The sequence below is a fragment of the Bidens hawaiensis genome, unplaced genomic scaffold (assembly GCF_021521415.1).
Source record: "Bidens hawaiensis isolate Kalapana, Puna unplaced genomic scaffold, B.hawaiensis_p1.1 tig00048324_1, whole genome shotgun sequence".
NCBI classification, from domain to species: domain Eukaryota; kingdom Viridiplantae; phylum Streptophyta; class Magnoliopsida; order Asterales; family Asteraceae; genus Bidens; species Bidens hawaiensis.
Window position 1 is genome coordinate 78,981 of NW_027506076.1, and position 14,168 is coordinate 93,148.

Consider the following 14,168-nt stretch of genomic DNA (forward strand, 5'->3'; position numbering starts at 1 on the left):
TCAACTGTTATTTTTATCGTGGGAGTGAACATATCTTATGGTTTTTTATTGATTTGATGAGTAATAGTGTAGTTGCTGTTATGTATTTGAGGTTCTTCAATTACTTGTTGGATTTTTTAAAAGTTTAAATGTTCTAGAAATAAACAAGGAAACTCATGAATTCAGGGGAGTGTAAATTTTAGATGTATGTCGCTAGGTTTGGTTTTCGCTTAAATACAGTTGTTTGGCTAACTGACCAGTTCGATTTGTTTTTGTAGATGTGTGTAACCATAACAGAACCTAAAATGTTGGTTGCAGTTAAGTCTAACTTGGTGTTCAATCAATTGCAATTAACCTTCATTGCTATTGGTTTGTTGATTCTTGTGTTTTAAGTATTTTACTTTAATAAAAAGTTGAAATATAATTCTCTATATAGCAGTTACCATCTGGGTCTACACTGATGTACTGTTTAACTTTTTAAGCATAATCACATGTTCGCCTTTTAGGCTTACCACGGTGTTCTCCACATCAGCTTTGGTTTTGCTACTGTGAGAGAATAATTGTCTCTGTTTGAATGAGAGTCCAATGGATTTTAGGATATTGGGATTGCGTTTTGTGAAATTGCAGTTAATATTTCATGCCTTTTGTGATTTTATTTTTAGTTACAGAGGCTGTGATTATTGTCTTGGTTGTCGTCTTAATTAGCTTCTTATTAGATCAATTTGTTCTTAATGTTTCCCTAAAACACCATCAGGGTTTGAACCTTTGGATTGGATATATCTAAATTGTGTCGGAAGTTTCATGCTGTTTGTGAACACTTTAGGAGTCAAATCTGTGATCAAGCTGAATCAATTAATGAGACTATTTTTAATTCCCTGTAATTTTAATTGTTTCTGATTATTACCACTCTACCGGTAGACAAGAACGCGCATTAGAGGCGAACATCTCAAAAATGCATTTGAAGTACCCAATGATGAGGCGTAGCAGCATTGTTAGAGGATGTATGATGGTCCCTGTAGGAACAAATGGTCCGGAGTTCTCTATTGAACGTCTTTGATCTTGCAAGTTAGGACATATGCTTATTTCTCTTCGATAAGAGGTAACTAGTTACTACTCTACTAGTTACATTATGAGAATTAAAAGTGATTTATAGGTGACAATTTCAACATATATACCAAAGAACGGGCCAGAATGAGTCGTGTTCTATCTCAACCGACCCGAATAAAAATAGCTAAAAAGGGAATGGGTCAAAGTGGTCAGATGGGGTGAGCGTACGTCATGCAAACTCTAACGGTTTACATATTTTTGTAATAATAACATTCCTTGTTTTTAAGCACAAGTGATGTATTATCTTTATGTATTTCCAAGACTTTTGTATAATAACATTGATGAGGCGTGCTTTAGCTAACCTCCAGATCGACTGCTACTAGGTTGGTGATGTTTTTATTAGGTACTTGATTGTCACAAGATGTGAACTGGTATCTCATGCTTGATTTTTAACCTACTTAAGTTGGTGATGTTTGGAGATTTATAAGTTTGTGGAGCAAGATTCAACCCATGTTTGCCTTTACGTTCCGTGACCTCTTAGAAATGCATAAAACAACCCTGCTAAGTATCAAGAAGGTTTTACATAGCATCATAATGAGGGCCTGTTGACGAGGTTATCTTCGAAGATAAATAGCTAGCGGCGTCTAAAGTATCGAAAGATATCAAGTTTTTGAGTTTTCTTTAGATAAAAAATAGGTTACTTTTTAAAGTTTTGAATTGGACCGATTAATGTAATTTTTTCTTTTAATTTTGTTTGTATGTGGTTGTTTTTGGCTCCAGCGTCTGGTTAGTTTGCCGGTTAATGAGAGTTGCAGTTTAAAAAAATAAATTAGGTTTAATCATCATTTACTATTATATACCGATAAATAACCAATGATCATAATTAAATTTCAAATAAAATTGAAATATGTTATTCTGTCTTATTTTACCCCATCATTAAAACCAATGTTTTCAGACCTGGCCCGGACATCGACCCGGATGTCTTACCGGGTCACAGGTTGGACCGACCTGGGAGGTCGAACCGGATATTGACCCGGGTGATGCCATAAATAATATAAATATATATATGTATATACACACACCACCTATATATATATATATATATAATTTATATATATCTAGCAAAAGTGCAAAACTAATTCTACATTTAATATAAAATATAAAATATAAATTAAAAATAAAACAACACATTAGATGGAAGATGGAATACGTATGGAAAATTAAATTCCATTTTTATTATATAATTCAATTTACAACAAATTACCCCAATAATCCATATTTATTCCTCTTTTTTCTCCCAAACCCTAAAAAACCTCTCTCTGCTGCGCTGCCTCTTCACAAACACAAAATTACTTGAAGCAACATCAAATGTCTTTTCTTCTTCTTCACATAACTTTCATCATTCCTCACCGCCTCTTCTCTTTGGCAGCCTCCTAGATTATGTCGGGCGTTTGAATATGACCAATCGCCGGAAATTCGCCGGAATTTGTCACCAATCGGCTTATTTTGGTCGAAATTAAGGCTGATTAATGATGATTTTGGTCGACATTAAGGTTTTACCGGTTAACCCGACGGTTCACCGGTGCCGGTTGGGCCGGAAACCGTCAAACCCGGCCGGGTTTTAAGAAAACGGGCTGTATGGCAGAACCGGACCGGGATTTCTTCCGGGTCCTGGGTTGACCGGTCCGACCGGCCGGTCCGGTCCGGGTTTCAAAACATTGATTAAAACCTAAACTCCTATATTTACTTACTATAAAATCCCATCAAATTTATGTTTAACCATTTCAAAACCTCACTCATGTCACCTATCTTAAAAATCCACGTATGTATTTTTTTGTTGACAACTCACACTTTCTACCTCTTGTCTTATATTAGATACTGTTTTTTTTGGAACCATTAATTTTGAACCTTCATCATTTGAAAAAAATAAAGTCTTATCTAATTTATATGGTTTCAACATCGAATGCTCTAATAGCTTTGATATTAAATAACTTTTATATTTTTTGTTCCACCTAGGGAGGTAAACTGAAATACTTGATGAAAACTTTTACAGACTACCGATGACATTTGGTGTTTCTGTAAACTTAACGATTGAGTTTTTACTTTAAAAAGTCAACTCGTGTGTTTGTGGGGAAGGGGGGAACTGGGAAGTATAAAAATATGTCGCTAACTCATTTTATTTATTTTACTGATAAAAATGTTTGAGGGGGATGTAGTAGAGGTGCACAAATAACCCGAACTCGAAATAAAACCCGAAACCAGTTTTTTTAATACCCGGGTTTTTAATACCTGAACCCGTACCCGACCCTACCCGTAGGGTACGAATAGGGTATGCATGTCGGCACTAAAACCCGGACCCGAACCGGACCCGATTTGTACCCGGTAATACCCGAAAACCCGAACCGGTTCCATACCCGGAACCGGGTTTTTCCAATACCCGAAACCGGGTATTTTCAATACCCGATGTATACCCGAAAAATACCTTAAAAATACCCGAAAAATACCCCTAAAAAGTACAACATTTTAAAAAATCCAATCTATACCCGACAAATACCCAGAAAAAAGACCGAAAAAACCCATAAATAGGGTTTTTTCAATACCCGAAAATAGGGTATTCAAATACCCGGTTTTAGAATACCCGGTTCTATACCCTACCCGAACCCGATGCATAGGGTATGGTTTTTAAAGGCAATACCCGGACCCGAACCCGAACCCGACCCGGTTTTTACCAATACCCCGATTTTCTAATACCCGATTATACCCAAACCCGGTTCTATACCCAAACCTGGGAATTTAAAAAACCCGATTTGTGCACCTCTAGGATGTAAGCTTAATGGTGTTTGGGCTTGTTGTTTAAAATTGGTATTGGGTATTTGGGTTAAATGGTTAATGGCTTAATGCATGTAGTTTGAAATGAACTAATTTATTTTGTATATAACTAATGTTTTACCCACCGCGTTGCGTCGGGACAATAGTAAAACCCAAACGTTGTCGGTCACATGTGTTAATGCGGTTAGCTGAAACGAATTCGGTTGGTTCCGGTTACGTGTATTATTGTATCAAAACTAAAACCAAAATTAAAATAAAATATTGTTTGAGGTGGACCAATGAGGTGATGTTCGCCGGTAAAACTTGGGCGATGGTAAAACCATATCGTTGTTAGTCCTGGGTATTACCGCAATGAGTCTACGCAAATTCGGTTGGTTTATGTAACATTCGTGAGGTACTAGAACTAAAACAAAAAAACAAACAAAATCAGCATTTTGTCGATTTTCGTTACGTTTGTTACGGTACTAGAACTAAAAAAAATACGTTGAGTTTAACATCCCCAAAATTTCGATCCAAATTTTAGCAACTTAGTAAAGTTGAATGATCAAAATTATTCTTTACAATAAATAATGAAGAAAAATTTAACAAATAAGATCAATCTATAAGGAAATAAAAATATCCCATGAATAAAGTCATCTCATGCTAAGGATATGGAATAAGGAAATTCCATCCTACATTGAAAGATGTAAGAAAGTGGAAACATTCCACATGGGTATAAATAAGGAAGTTAAAATCCGTCCCACATGGAAAGTGGTAAAGATTTGGAAGCTCTTTATAAAGAGATAAAATTTCATAGTAATATTCTTTTATGCCTAGCATGCACCCTCCGCGCACGCGCACGCGCGATGGGCGCACTTCGCATCGCCGCGAGCCGCTTGAGAGCCGCCTTAGTATTTTTGGATAACGAGAATTAGTCCTGGACGAGACAAGTTATCAAAGACAATGGACCGAAAATGAAAATTTGTATCCAAGGACCCATCGCGATAAGCGATGGGTTCAAGGACCGCCCATCACGTAGCGCGATGGGCCGTGATGACGCATCACACGCGTGTCACATCCGGGTGACACGTGTCAGGCCACGTGACGACACGTGGCGTTCATGTAGAAGTGGCGGCGTCACGATACGCGACGACCACATGGAAGACTCCATCGCCTATCGCGATGGAGTGTGAAATCAGCCTATAAAAGGGAGGGTCCCGGCTCATTCTTCCTTCACACCTCCCACACTCTCTCTAGAATCACTCTCTCACTACCTCGATTTCCGTGCCACATACCGACTCGCCTCGAAGTACGTGCCTACGAGTCTTGACGGCCAGCACACCTCGTCTTGCGTGCCGGACATCGTTTTTCATGCCGAACACCGTTTTGCGTGCCGAACCTCGTAAAGCGTGCCAAGCTCCGAGTTCCGTCAATCTGAACCATAGTACACAACGTAGATTAGAAGTACTGCTCATACAAGACTAGACATACTAAACTCCGAATACCCCTGTAAGGTAGGGGTTATGCCTAAGTCATTATTTTATTATTATATTACATGGCATATACCATAGTCAGGGGTGTAGCCCAACCCTTGATCATAATTATGTTTATATAAGCTTTAAACATATAAAGGATTATAGTAATGTTTCTTCACAATTAAGAAACACAAATTTTTCATTCATAAGGATATATAGTTTCTTCGCGATTAAGAAACGTAACATTTTATATAGTTAATATATTGTTTCTTCATGATTAAGAAACATAATATTTTATAGAGAAAAGATCAAATAAGAAGTTTGATTATCCTAAGAAGGCTAGGAAGGAGGGTATTTTTGTCTAATACCTTAATATTGAAAACCCACTTAATTTAATTTAAAAAACTCACTTAATTAAACCCACTTAATTAAAACCCACTTAAATTTTCACTTATCTCCTACAACCACCACCGCCCACCGCCACCCACCGCCACCACCTTGCCGGAAAAGTTTTCGGAAATTTCGTCGAAAAATAAAACACTATGAAAAATACAATGAAAAAGACATAATGTAAAAAACATAATGGAATAAACACTATGAAAATAAAAACACAATGACAAAAACACAATGAAAAACACAATTAAATTACCCAATGCAAAAAACAATATGAAAAAATAAAACACACTTGTATAACACAATTTTGTAAAACACAATTTTGATAAAATACACTTTGTAAAAAACCCACGATTTTTTTTATTTTTATATAGCAATATGGTACTCATATAAAAGATAAAAAAACACTCGTTATTATGGTGAAATTGTTTTGAAAAAAAATGTCGTATAAAAAAGTATGAGCGTTTTAAAATGATTGGGGTATTTGACATGTGCCTTGCATGTGGAGAGAGAAAGTCAACAAATGTGTTATCCCTATTATGCCCTTACCCTTGTTTTACACTTTATGTTCTCTCTAATCTAATCTCAACCATTCAATTTTAAAATGTATGGACAAGATTATTTCCTATCATTCTTAGGAAAACTAATCTTCTTATTATAACTCAACCCATATTTTACATACAAAGGTAGCAATCAATGAATGTTTCTTCTTGAAGAAGAAACAAATTATAGATGTTTCTTCATGAAGAAGAATCTCAGCATATGATTAGTCAATAAACAGAAAGACTACAAGTCTAAATATTTTATTCAAACAAATGATCAATCAAGGTTAAAGCTATCAAAACTAGACTAAAGGTCTATAGCCGGATCAAGGGACGATCCGGATATTTATATACCTATTTTATTATAGGTCAATCAATCAATCAGTCAGTCAGTCAATCATTCATTCGCAGTCAAGGTTTCAAACGAGATCACCATAACATTCAGAACAGACAATCATAGGTGAATACGTTTCCCTTTTCAATCAATCAAAAAATATTTATACTCGATAAGATGAACAGGTGTTTGTCTTAAAGAGCCAGTCAATGATTTCATGAGATTACATGATCTCTAAAACGATATAATACAAAGTAGAGAATAAAATCAACTCAGACCGAATATGCATGTGTCTGGATCCAAACATACCTGTTAAGCTCAATCAATCAATCAATCAAAGGCGAGGTAGCCGCGAGCTAAACGGTCATGACTAGTTCTCTGTTCAGGGCCTTGTGGCTCGGAGAATACCGTTGTGTGTGTAGGGCAGTGGTACACATACCGGAAGTAGTCATACTTCCGCTGCGTTTGTCAAGAAAACTATATTTTTATTGTAATGTCATTCAAATATTTTATAGAGTCATACGTGTTCACCAGCATATAGCTGACGTATTTTTCCCCACATTTCAGGGAAACAGATTAGCACAGGTAGCATGATATTATAAACATTTATGGAGATAGATGCTCGTAAGGTAAAGATGGCTCAGTTTTAAATTATTAAAATATTACAACAAGATTTAAACATGATTAATAAATCAGACACTTAGGTAATTATTATCCGAGAAGTTTTTAAATAAATTAATATTTTATTCAACTAAAGTCTTCCGCTAAAATAAACCGCAACTCTGATGTATTTACAAAACAGGTACCAACTTGTGGTCACACGTCTAGGCCCTAAACCGGGGTGTGACATTGAGTCTACTCGAATTCGGTCAGTTTCCATCATGTTCGTTACTGTATCATTACTAGAAACAAAACAAAATTTGCATTCGATCATGTTTCGTTACGTTTATTACGGACCAAAACTAAAACAAACCAAAAAGGACCAATACGGTGCTGCAAAGTTTCCCGATCAGAACTTTGCGGCACCAAACTTCTTGTTTGTATTATATAAAATAACGTTGAATTAAGTTTTTTATAAATATGAATTAATTTATAATATGTTTATATAATTATATTTGTAAGTAATTTTTAAAATCATAAATAAGTTTATCTTAAGGATTAGTGTAAGAATATTATAGATGTCGGTGTCACAATCCTTTTGTGCCGTTCAGAATTAATTACATTTATGCTACTACTAGCTTTTATCTCCCGTATTATAACGGTTTTACATTATTCGTTTATAATATCTGTATATTTTTCGGATTTTAATTTATTTATTGTACAGAAGTTAATAATATACTTAGTATTTGATGATGAATTTTTTTCACAAATAAATGTGATGTTATAACCTAGTTTAAAAGCTATTTGGGTTTAATGAGACCCATGACCCGCTTAGTTTTTTACTATAATTTATTTTTTTAATTATAAATAATATATATCTTTTCTTAAAGAAATCAAATATAATTTTTAACATATCACTATTTTATAGAATTTTCATATAAAATAATTGGGGAGATTAATTTTTAATTTAATGAGATGTTATAACCCGTTTAAGGCATATATTGGTCTGGTAAGACCTATACCCGTGAATTCGGTTCAAATGCATGAAAAGACTTAATTTACATATAATGCAATCTGGTGGCTTGAGAGAATGTATGGAGCAACCTGAGAGGACTGTTTTACATTATTTGTTTTTAATATTTATATTTTTTTTGGAGTTTAACTTTATTTATTGTAAGAAAATTAATAATATAATTAGAGTTTGATGATAAAAATGTTTCACAAATAACTAAGATGTTATAACCCGGTTTAAAAGTTATCTGGGTTTGGTGAGACCAAAACCCGCTTATTTTTTTACTATAAAATTGTTTCTTAGTTATAAATAATTTCTTTTTTAAAAAATCATATAATAATTTTTAGTATATCCCTGCTTTATAGGAATTTTCACATTAATAATTTGGTGACATTAATTTTATATTTAATGAGATATTATAACCGGTTTAAGGAATATATGGGTTTGGTAAGACCCATACCCGTGAATTCGGATCAAATATATGAGAAACCTTCATTTACAAATAACGCAATTGGTGGCTTGAGAGAATCTAGGGAGCAACCAGAGAGCTTTTAAATGTTTCGTTTATATATTTATCCCCCGTATTACAAGGGTTGTTTTACATTATTCATTTATAATATTTATATGTCTTTTTTGTATTTTAATTTTATTTGTTGTACTAAAATTAATAATATAGTTATTATTTGATGATGAAAGAGTTTCACAAATAAGTGAGATGTTATAACCCGATTTAAAAGCTATTTGGTTATTAGAGACCCATGACCCGCTTATTTTTTTTGTCTTTTAATTATAAATAATATATATCTTTTTTTTAAAGAAACAAGATATTACTTTTTAGTAGATATCTATTTTATAGAATTTTCATATCAAATATTTGATGAGATTAATTTTTAATCTAATTAGATGTTATAACCCGTTTAAGGAATATCTGAGTTTGGTAAGACATACATGTGAATTCGGGTTAAATGTATGAGAAACATTCATTTACAAATAATGCTACCTGATGTCCCATCAACCCAGTTTAGGTCCTCCATTGCTTGTGTTTCTCTCTGTTCATTTTCTTCACCTGGAACTTAATTTGTGACTTTATGAAACGAAAGAAAACTACACACAAACGGATGATTATCTATCTACATTGATTATCAGAGTTCTTTTCTACAATAATAATCATAAGTGTTATACATTAACTCCATCCTAAGTCTTTAAATTTCTGTTATTACGGATAACAAGAATTTTTACCCGCATGTTGCGGCAGGGATGTGACGGGAACTTGGTTCAGTAAGATTTGTTATGTTAAAAGTTTTGTCACCAAAGTTGAAAGCATATAAGTTTTATTATAACAGTGTAAAATTTGTGTGCAATTGTTTGATGGCCAAAGTTGTAAGACTAAAAAGTAACAAAAGTTTCATTACTAAAGTTGAAGGCCAAAAAGGTAAATGATAACTTAGGGGACAAACTTTAGAGGCTTAAAACAAAAAAATTGTAACTTAATTAGGTGGCTAAACTATAAAGAACTAAATTAAAACCCTAAAGGTTCAAAAAGCAAATATTTAACATTATGGTGGTAAAACCATGAAAAACCAAACTTACGTTATTTATTACATATAATATTAAATATTAGAGCAGCATTTGAGTCGTTGGCCAAGAGAAACCCTAGCTCCGGATTCAACCAATCTTCACTCAACGTTCTTTCAAAGTTGGCCGATTTTGTTCGACAATCACTTCCAAATCTCAACTCAAGGTACTCCAGATTATTGATTATCGGTTGATTATGCATGTTTTCAATAAAATGGAATTGAAATCTTAATTACCACATAATTCTTATTGATGAATTATGAGATCAATATGATCAACTATTGATATCCTCTACACAGATGATGCGTATTCTGACCCGAACCAAAACGACCATTGTTTTAAAATGAACTGCCCTGGCACGTTGTTACCTTGCTCGTTTTTCTAGGTATACTTACACTGATTATATCATGACTGGCTGCTTATAAGGTAAACTGATATAGTGTTTAGTAGATTATCACCTTCAAAGCATAGGCATAATAAAACATGGAGAATTGGAAATGAAGTTTATTACAAAATACAAGCTGATATTTACATTAACCGATTTTTGCAGTGTCGGTCCAACATAAACAACGTGAGATGAAATCTGAACATTCATTTACAGATAAATGTTTGTCTACCACCCAACGACTGTCTTCGGATATAATCACCACACTTCCTCAAACCATAGTCGATACCATACTATGTCTTTTACCCATTAAAGAGGCGGCAAGGACAAGCATCCTCTCAAGGGAATGGAGGTACAAATGGACCAAAATTCCTAAACTTGTGTTTTCTACCCCATCTGGAGACCAAATGATGGAGACACGTAAACTTTTCTATGCTATACACCAAGTTATGTTACTACACAATGATCCGATACACGAGTTCACCCTTCGCATAGAGCATGATGTTAATTCCTTTTCAAAATTTGGTTACGATTTTTATGAGGTTGATCAAATAATACTTCACTTGTCGAGGTACCATAAGGTCAAGAACTTAACACTTCGGTTTGATGAATTTGGTGGTGATGGTGCGACTTATGGATTACCCTTTTCCATCTTCTCGCTGCATCACTTAGTGGACCTAGCTCTTTCTTGGTGTGCTATTGACCATCAACCAACATTCAGTGGATTCCGTAACCTTACAACCTTATTCTTGCATTGTGTAAGGATCTCTAGAAAAACCCTACTACATCTTTTATCTAATTGTCCATCACTTAAGAGCTTTAGTCTGGTAAGTAACTTGTTACTCATTCTCTTGGGATTTGGACACTTATCTAAACAGTAAGTTGCTACAGTTTATGCTCGAAGTAAATATTAGCGGCCCTGAAAAGTCCACCATGATTGAGCTATTCAAGTGTTTACCTGTGATTGAACATTTTGAGATTAGGAGTGATATTATCCCGGTACTATTTATCCACCTTTATATAACTAATGTTTTTTTTTATGTTAAACTTTGCCTGTTGATGACTGTTTTGGTCTATATATGGTTCAAGTGGTTTGTTCCAGACTTGGTTCCACAGAAGCTTACTACCTCACTAAGTCACCTCAAACACTTTAGTTTGGAAGAAATGTCTTTTTATAATGACGGCCGTGGATTGACATTTCTTGCTGTTTTGATTAAAAACTCTCCAAACTTGGAGGAAATTGAGCTGGAAGTAAATATAAAGTGTTGGTCCGGTTGTTTTTTATTTTCAAGCTAAGATACATTTGACACAAAAATTAACGTCTCTTTCTGCAGATTGATACAGATACATATAATGATCCTACTAATGAAGGGCATCATTGGGATATTTTGTTGGAGTATCTGAAAGATGTTCAGTTGAAGCATCTGATTGAATTAACAATTGAAAATTACAGCAACTTGGAGTCTGAGTTGAAGTTTGTGAAGTTTATCTTGGCTAGGTCACCCAAACTAAAGTACGTGAACATAATGAGCGAGGTTGACAAGTCGAAGATTTTGCAAACTCTCTTGCGTGTCCCAACCGCATCTGTGGTAGAAATTGATGTTTGGCGCCCTAAGGTTATTCGTAAGTAAGGTTACGATTTATGATCGTAATCTTGAGTGTTTGTATTGCTACTTGTTTTGGCTGTCTTCTTTTTCTGAAATTTTTTGGACGTTTGATTTCCACCCAATGGGTAACTTAAAACTAGTCATGGGCTATTTTGGACTTAAAAAGTCAGTTTATACGTTGCTATTGCGGTTTATATTTAGTAGTAGGAAGAGGAGTAAGCAGGTTTAATGAGCGACTGAAAGCTGCCAATTTGTTCTTAACCTATTAAGCATCCGAAACTCTGTTAAAACGTTAAATAATAACCATTATTAAATAAAAATACTGAAGTATCATGTTTGGGATTGAGTTTGAAAAATTCTATTTGAAAAGCCATGATTTAAGGATTTTAGAAAACAGTTTTTTAACCCTTTTAAAAAGCTAAAATAAGAAAATTTTTTTATGAATGTTAACACATTTTAACTTATTGTCTTTTTAAAAATATCAAAATGCCAATAAATAATTTTCAAACTCAATCCCAAAATGCCCTCAATACTATTAACCATCTGGATATGATAGAAGACCTGGAGATCCCAGGTTCGATTCTTGATCCCGACTGGTTTTACTGGCTCTCCGTTGTTTGCGTGGGGGTCGGGTTTATCCGGTGAATTGGTGGTTAGGTGGACCAGAAAACAACACTCGTGCCCAAGCGTGGGCCCGGTTAAGACAACATAGTCTTGACTCGAGTGGGGTGGACTGTTACTGAAATTGGCCGTTAAAAAAAAAGAATATTATTACTATTCCAATTAATTGCATACTGTTATGAAACATCCATTTTACTACATTAACTATCACATTTAGCCTCGTTGATGATTACCTTAACCAAGATGTTTATTACCATTAATTATTACATTTACCCAGTATTTACTATCTTCGATAAGTTTTCATCTTATTTTTACTATATAATGTAAACATGTTCATGAGTAATACATACCAGTTCTCTCTACAATCTTTAGTATTTAACAAATGTTAACTTTATAATTGTAAATATGAAACATTGTGGGTATGTTTGGCAAAATTATATGATAGTTGTAGCTGGAAGCTGGGTTGCTGGTTGCTGTTAGCTGTAGCTGGATGTAGCTTTTTAAATATATTTAGATGTTTGACAGAGTAGGGGTTTTTCATAAAATGTATAACATGTTTAAGATAACCAAAATGGACATAAATAAAACAGAAAATGGCATAACTAAAACAGATATTAGTAAATGTATTTATTTTGAAAGGTTATTTAAGAATTTAAAATACTAAAACCTTGTAGCCTTTTCTAAACGGTACTAGTAGGAGCTTCAAACTTTAAGTTTTTTCTCATAACCTAAAAACTTCAAGCTACTTGAACCAAACAATGTTTTTAATTGAGTATGAGTTCTTTCTTAAAATATTAAAATATTGAAGCTAGAAGCTTCTAAAAGCTCCTATAAACTCTCAACTAAACATACCCTATATATATATATATATATAGGATCAGGATCATGAGAGAACTTTTTTGAAATTGATAACTATGAGAACCATTTTGGACCACAAAAAACCCAAAAATAAAAAAAAAATCATAAAATAAAAAAAGTAAAAAAACCGAAATTCTTATTTTAACATCCCGGTTTTATAAAAAAAACCCGGTTTAACAAATTATATACACATATGTATAATATATACATATATGTACATTTACATGATTTTTTTATACACATGTGTATAATTTAAGATAAATGATACCGTACATATGTGTATATTACGTAACTAAATATTAAATAAAATTATACATATGTGTATATTACAATGTTTTTTTATTTATTTTATTTTATTTTATTTTATTTTATTTTTTTATTGAAACCGGACAGAAATATAAGAATTTTGGTTTTTTTACTTTTTTAAAATTTTTGTTATTTTTTGTTTTATGATTTTTAAAATACATTTTTAAAGGTGTTTATAGTGGTTCAAAATGGTTCTCAAAGTTCTCAATTTGCAAAGGGTTCTCTTAGGATCCTTATCATATATATATATATATATATATATATATAGGGGAAGGTTATTTTGAGAACCATGGTGAGTTTTAAGAACTTTAAGAACTAAATTTTGAATCACACATTTAATTAAATGATATGAAATATGTGGTTGAGATTAAATTTAATTAAAAAATGAAGCAGGAGAGAGAATAAGTATTTTTGACAATTACACAAGTTTAAACGTTAGTTACACATGTGTAAAAAGTCGATTCGGTGTGTAAAAAAATTCAAAAAAAAATTGTTACGTTGAGTTCTTTCGAGTTCTTAAAACTCAAAGTGGTTCTCAAAAGAAATCAATCCTATATATATATATATATATATATATATATTAAAACCCAAAACATATCCCTCTTACAGAAACCACTATTCATCGT

At 33.3% G+C, this 14,168-nt stretch overlaps 2 protein-coding genes across 2 annotated transcripts; both read left to right on the forward strand.

Moving 5' to 3' along the window:
• Positions 1-10,271: 10,271 nt before the first annotated feature.
• On the forward strand, positions 10,272-11,346 carry LOC143616614 (F-box/FBD/LRR-repeat protein At1g13570-like). The gene is made up of 2 exons (XM_077089400.1): positions 10,272-11,149; positions 11,240-11,346. Exon 1 carries the CDS (start codon positions 10,342-10,344, stop codon positions 11,029-11,031), a length of 690 nt encoding a protein of 229 aa, XP_076945515.1. The 5' UTR covers positions 10,272-10,341; the 3' UTR covers positions 11,032-11,149; positions 11,240-11,346.
• Positions 11,084-11,781, forward strand: LOC143616610 (F-box/FBD/LRR-repeat protein At1g13570-like). Its single transcript, XM_077089398.1, has 3 exons — positions 11,084-11,149; positions 11,240-11,401; positions 11,485-11,781. The coding sequence occupies exons 1-3, from the start codon at positions 11,084-11,086 to the stop codon at positions 11,779-11,781; spliced, it is 525 nt and encodes a 174-aa protein (XP_076945513.1).
• Positions 11,782-14,168: the final 2,387 nt, after the last annotated feature.

What these genes read in the sequence shown, in the direction of transcription:
- LOC143616610 (XM_077089398.1), top strand. Translation starts at nt 11,084, where the DNA reads ATGATTGAGCTATTCAAGTGTTTACCTGTGATTGAACATTTTGAGATT. An exon ending in TTAGGAGTGATATTATCCCG is followed by an intron (nt 11,150 to 11,239) that starts GTACTATTTATC and finishes ATATGGTTCAAG; the next exon opens with TGGTTTGTTCCAGACTTGGT. An exon ending in TGGAGGAAATTGAGCTGGAA is followed by an intron (nt 11,402 to 11,484) that starts GTAAATATAAAG and finishes CTCTTTCTGCAG; the next exon opens with ATTGATACAGATACATATAA.
- LOC143616614 (XM_077089400.1), top strand. Translation starts at nt 10,342, where the DNA reads ATGAAATCTGAACATTCATTTACAGATAAATGTTTGTCTACCACCCAA.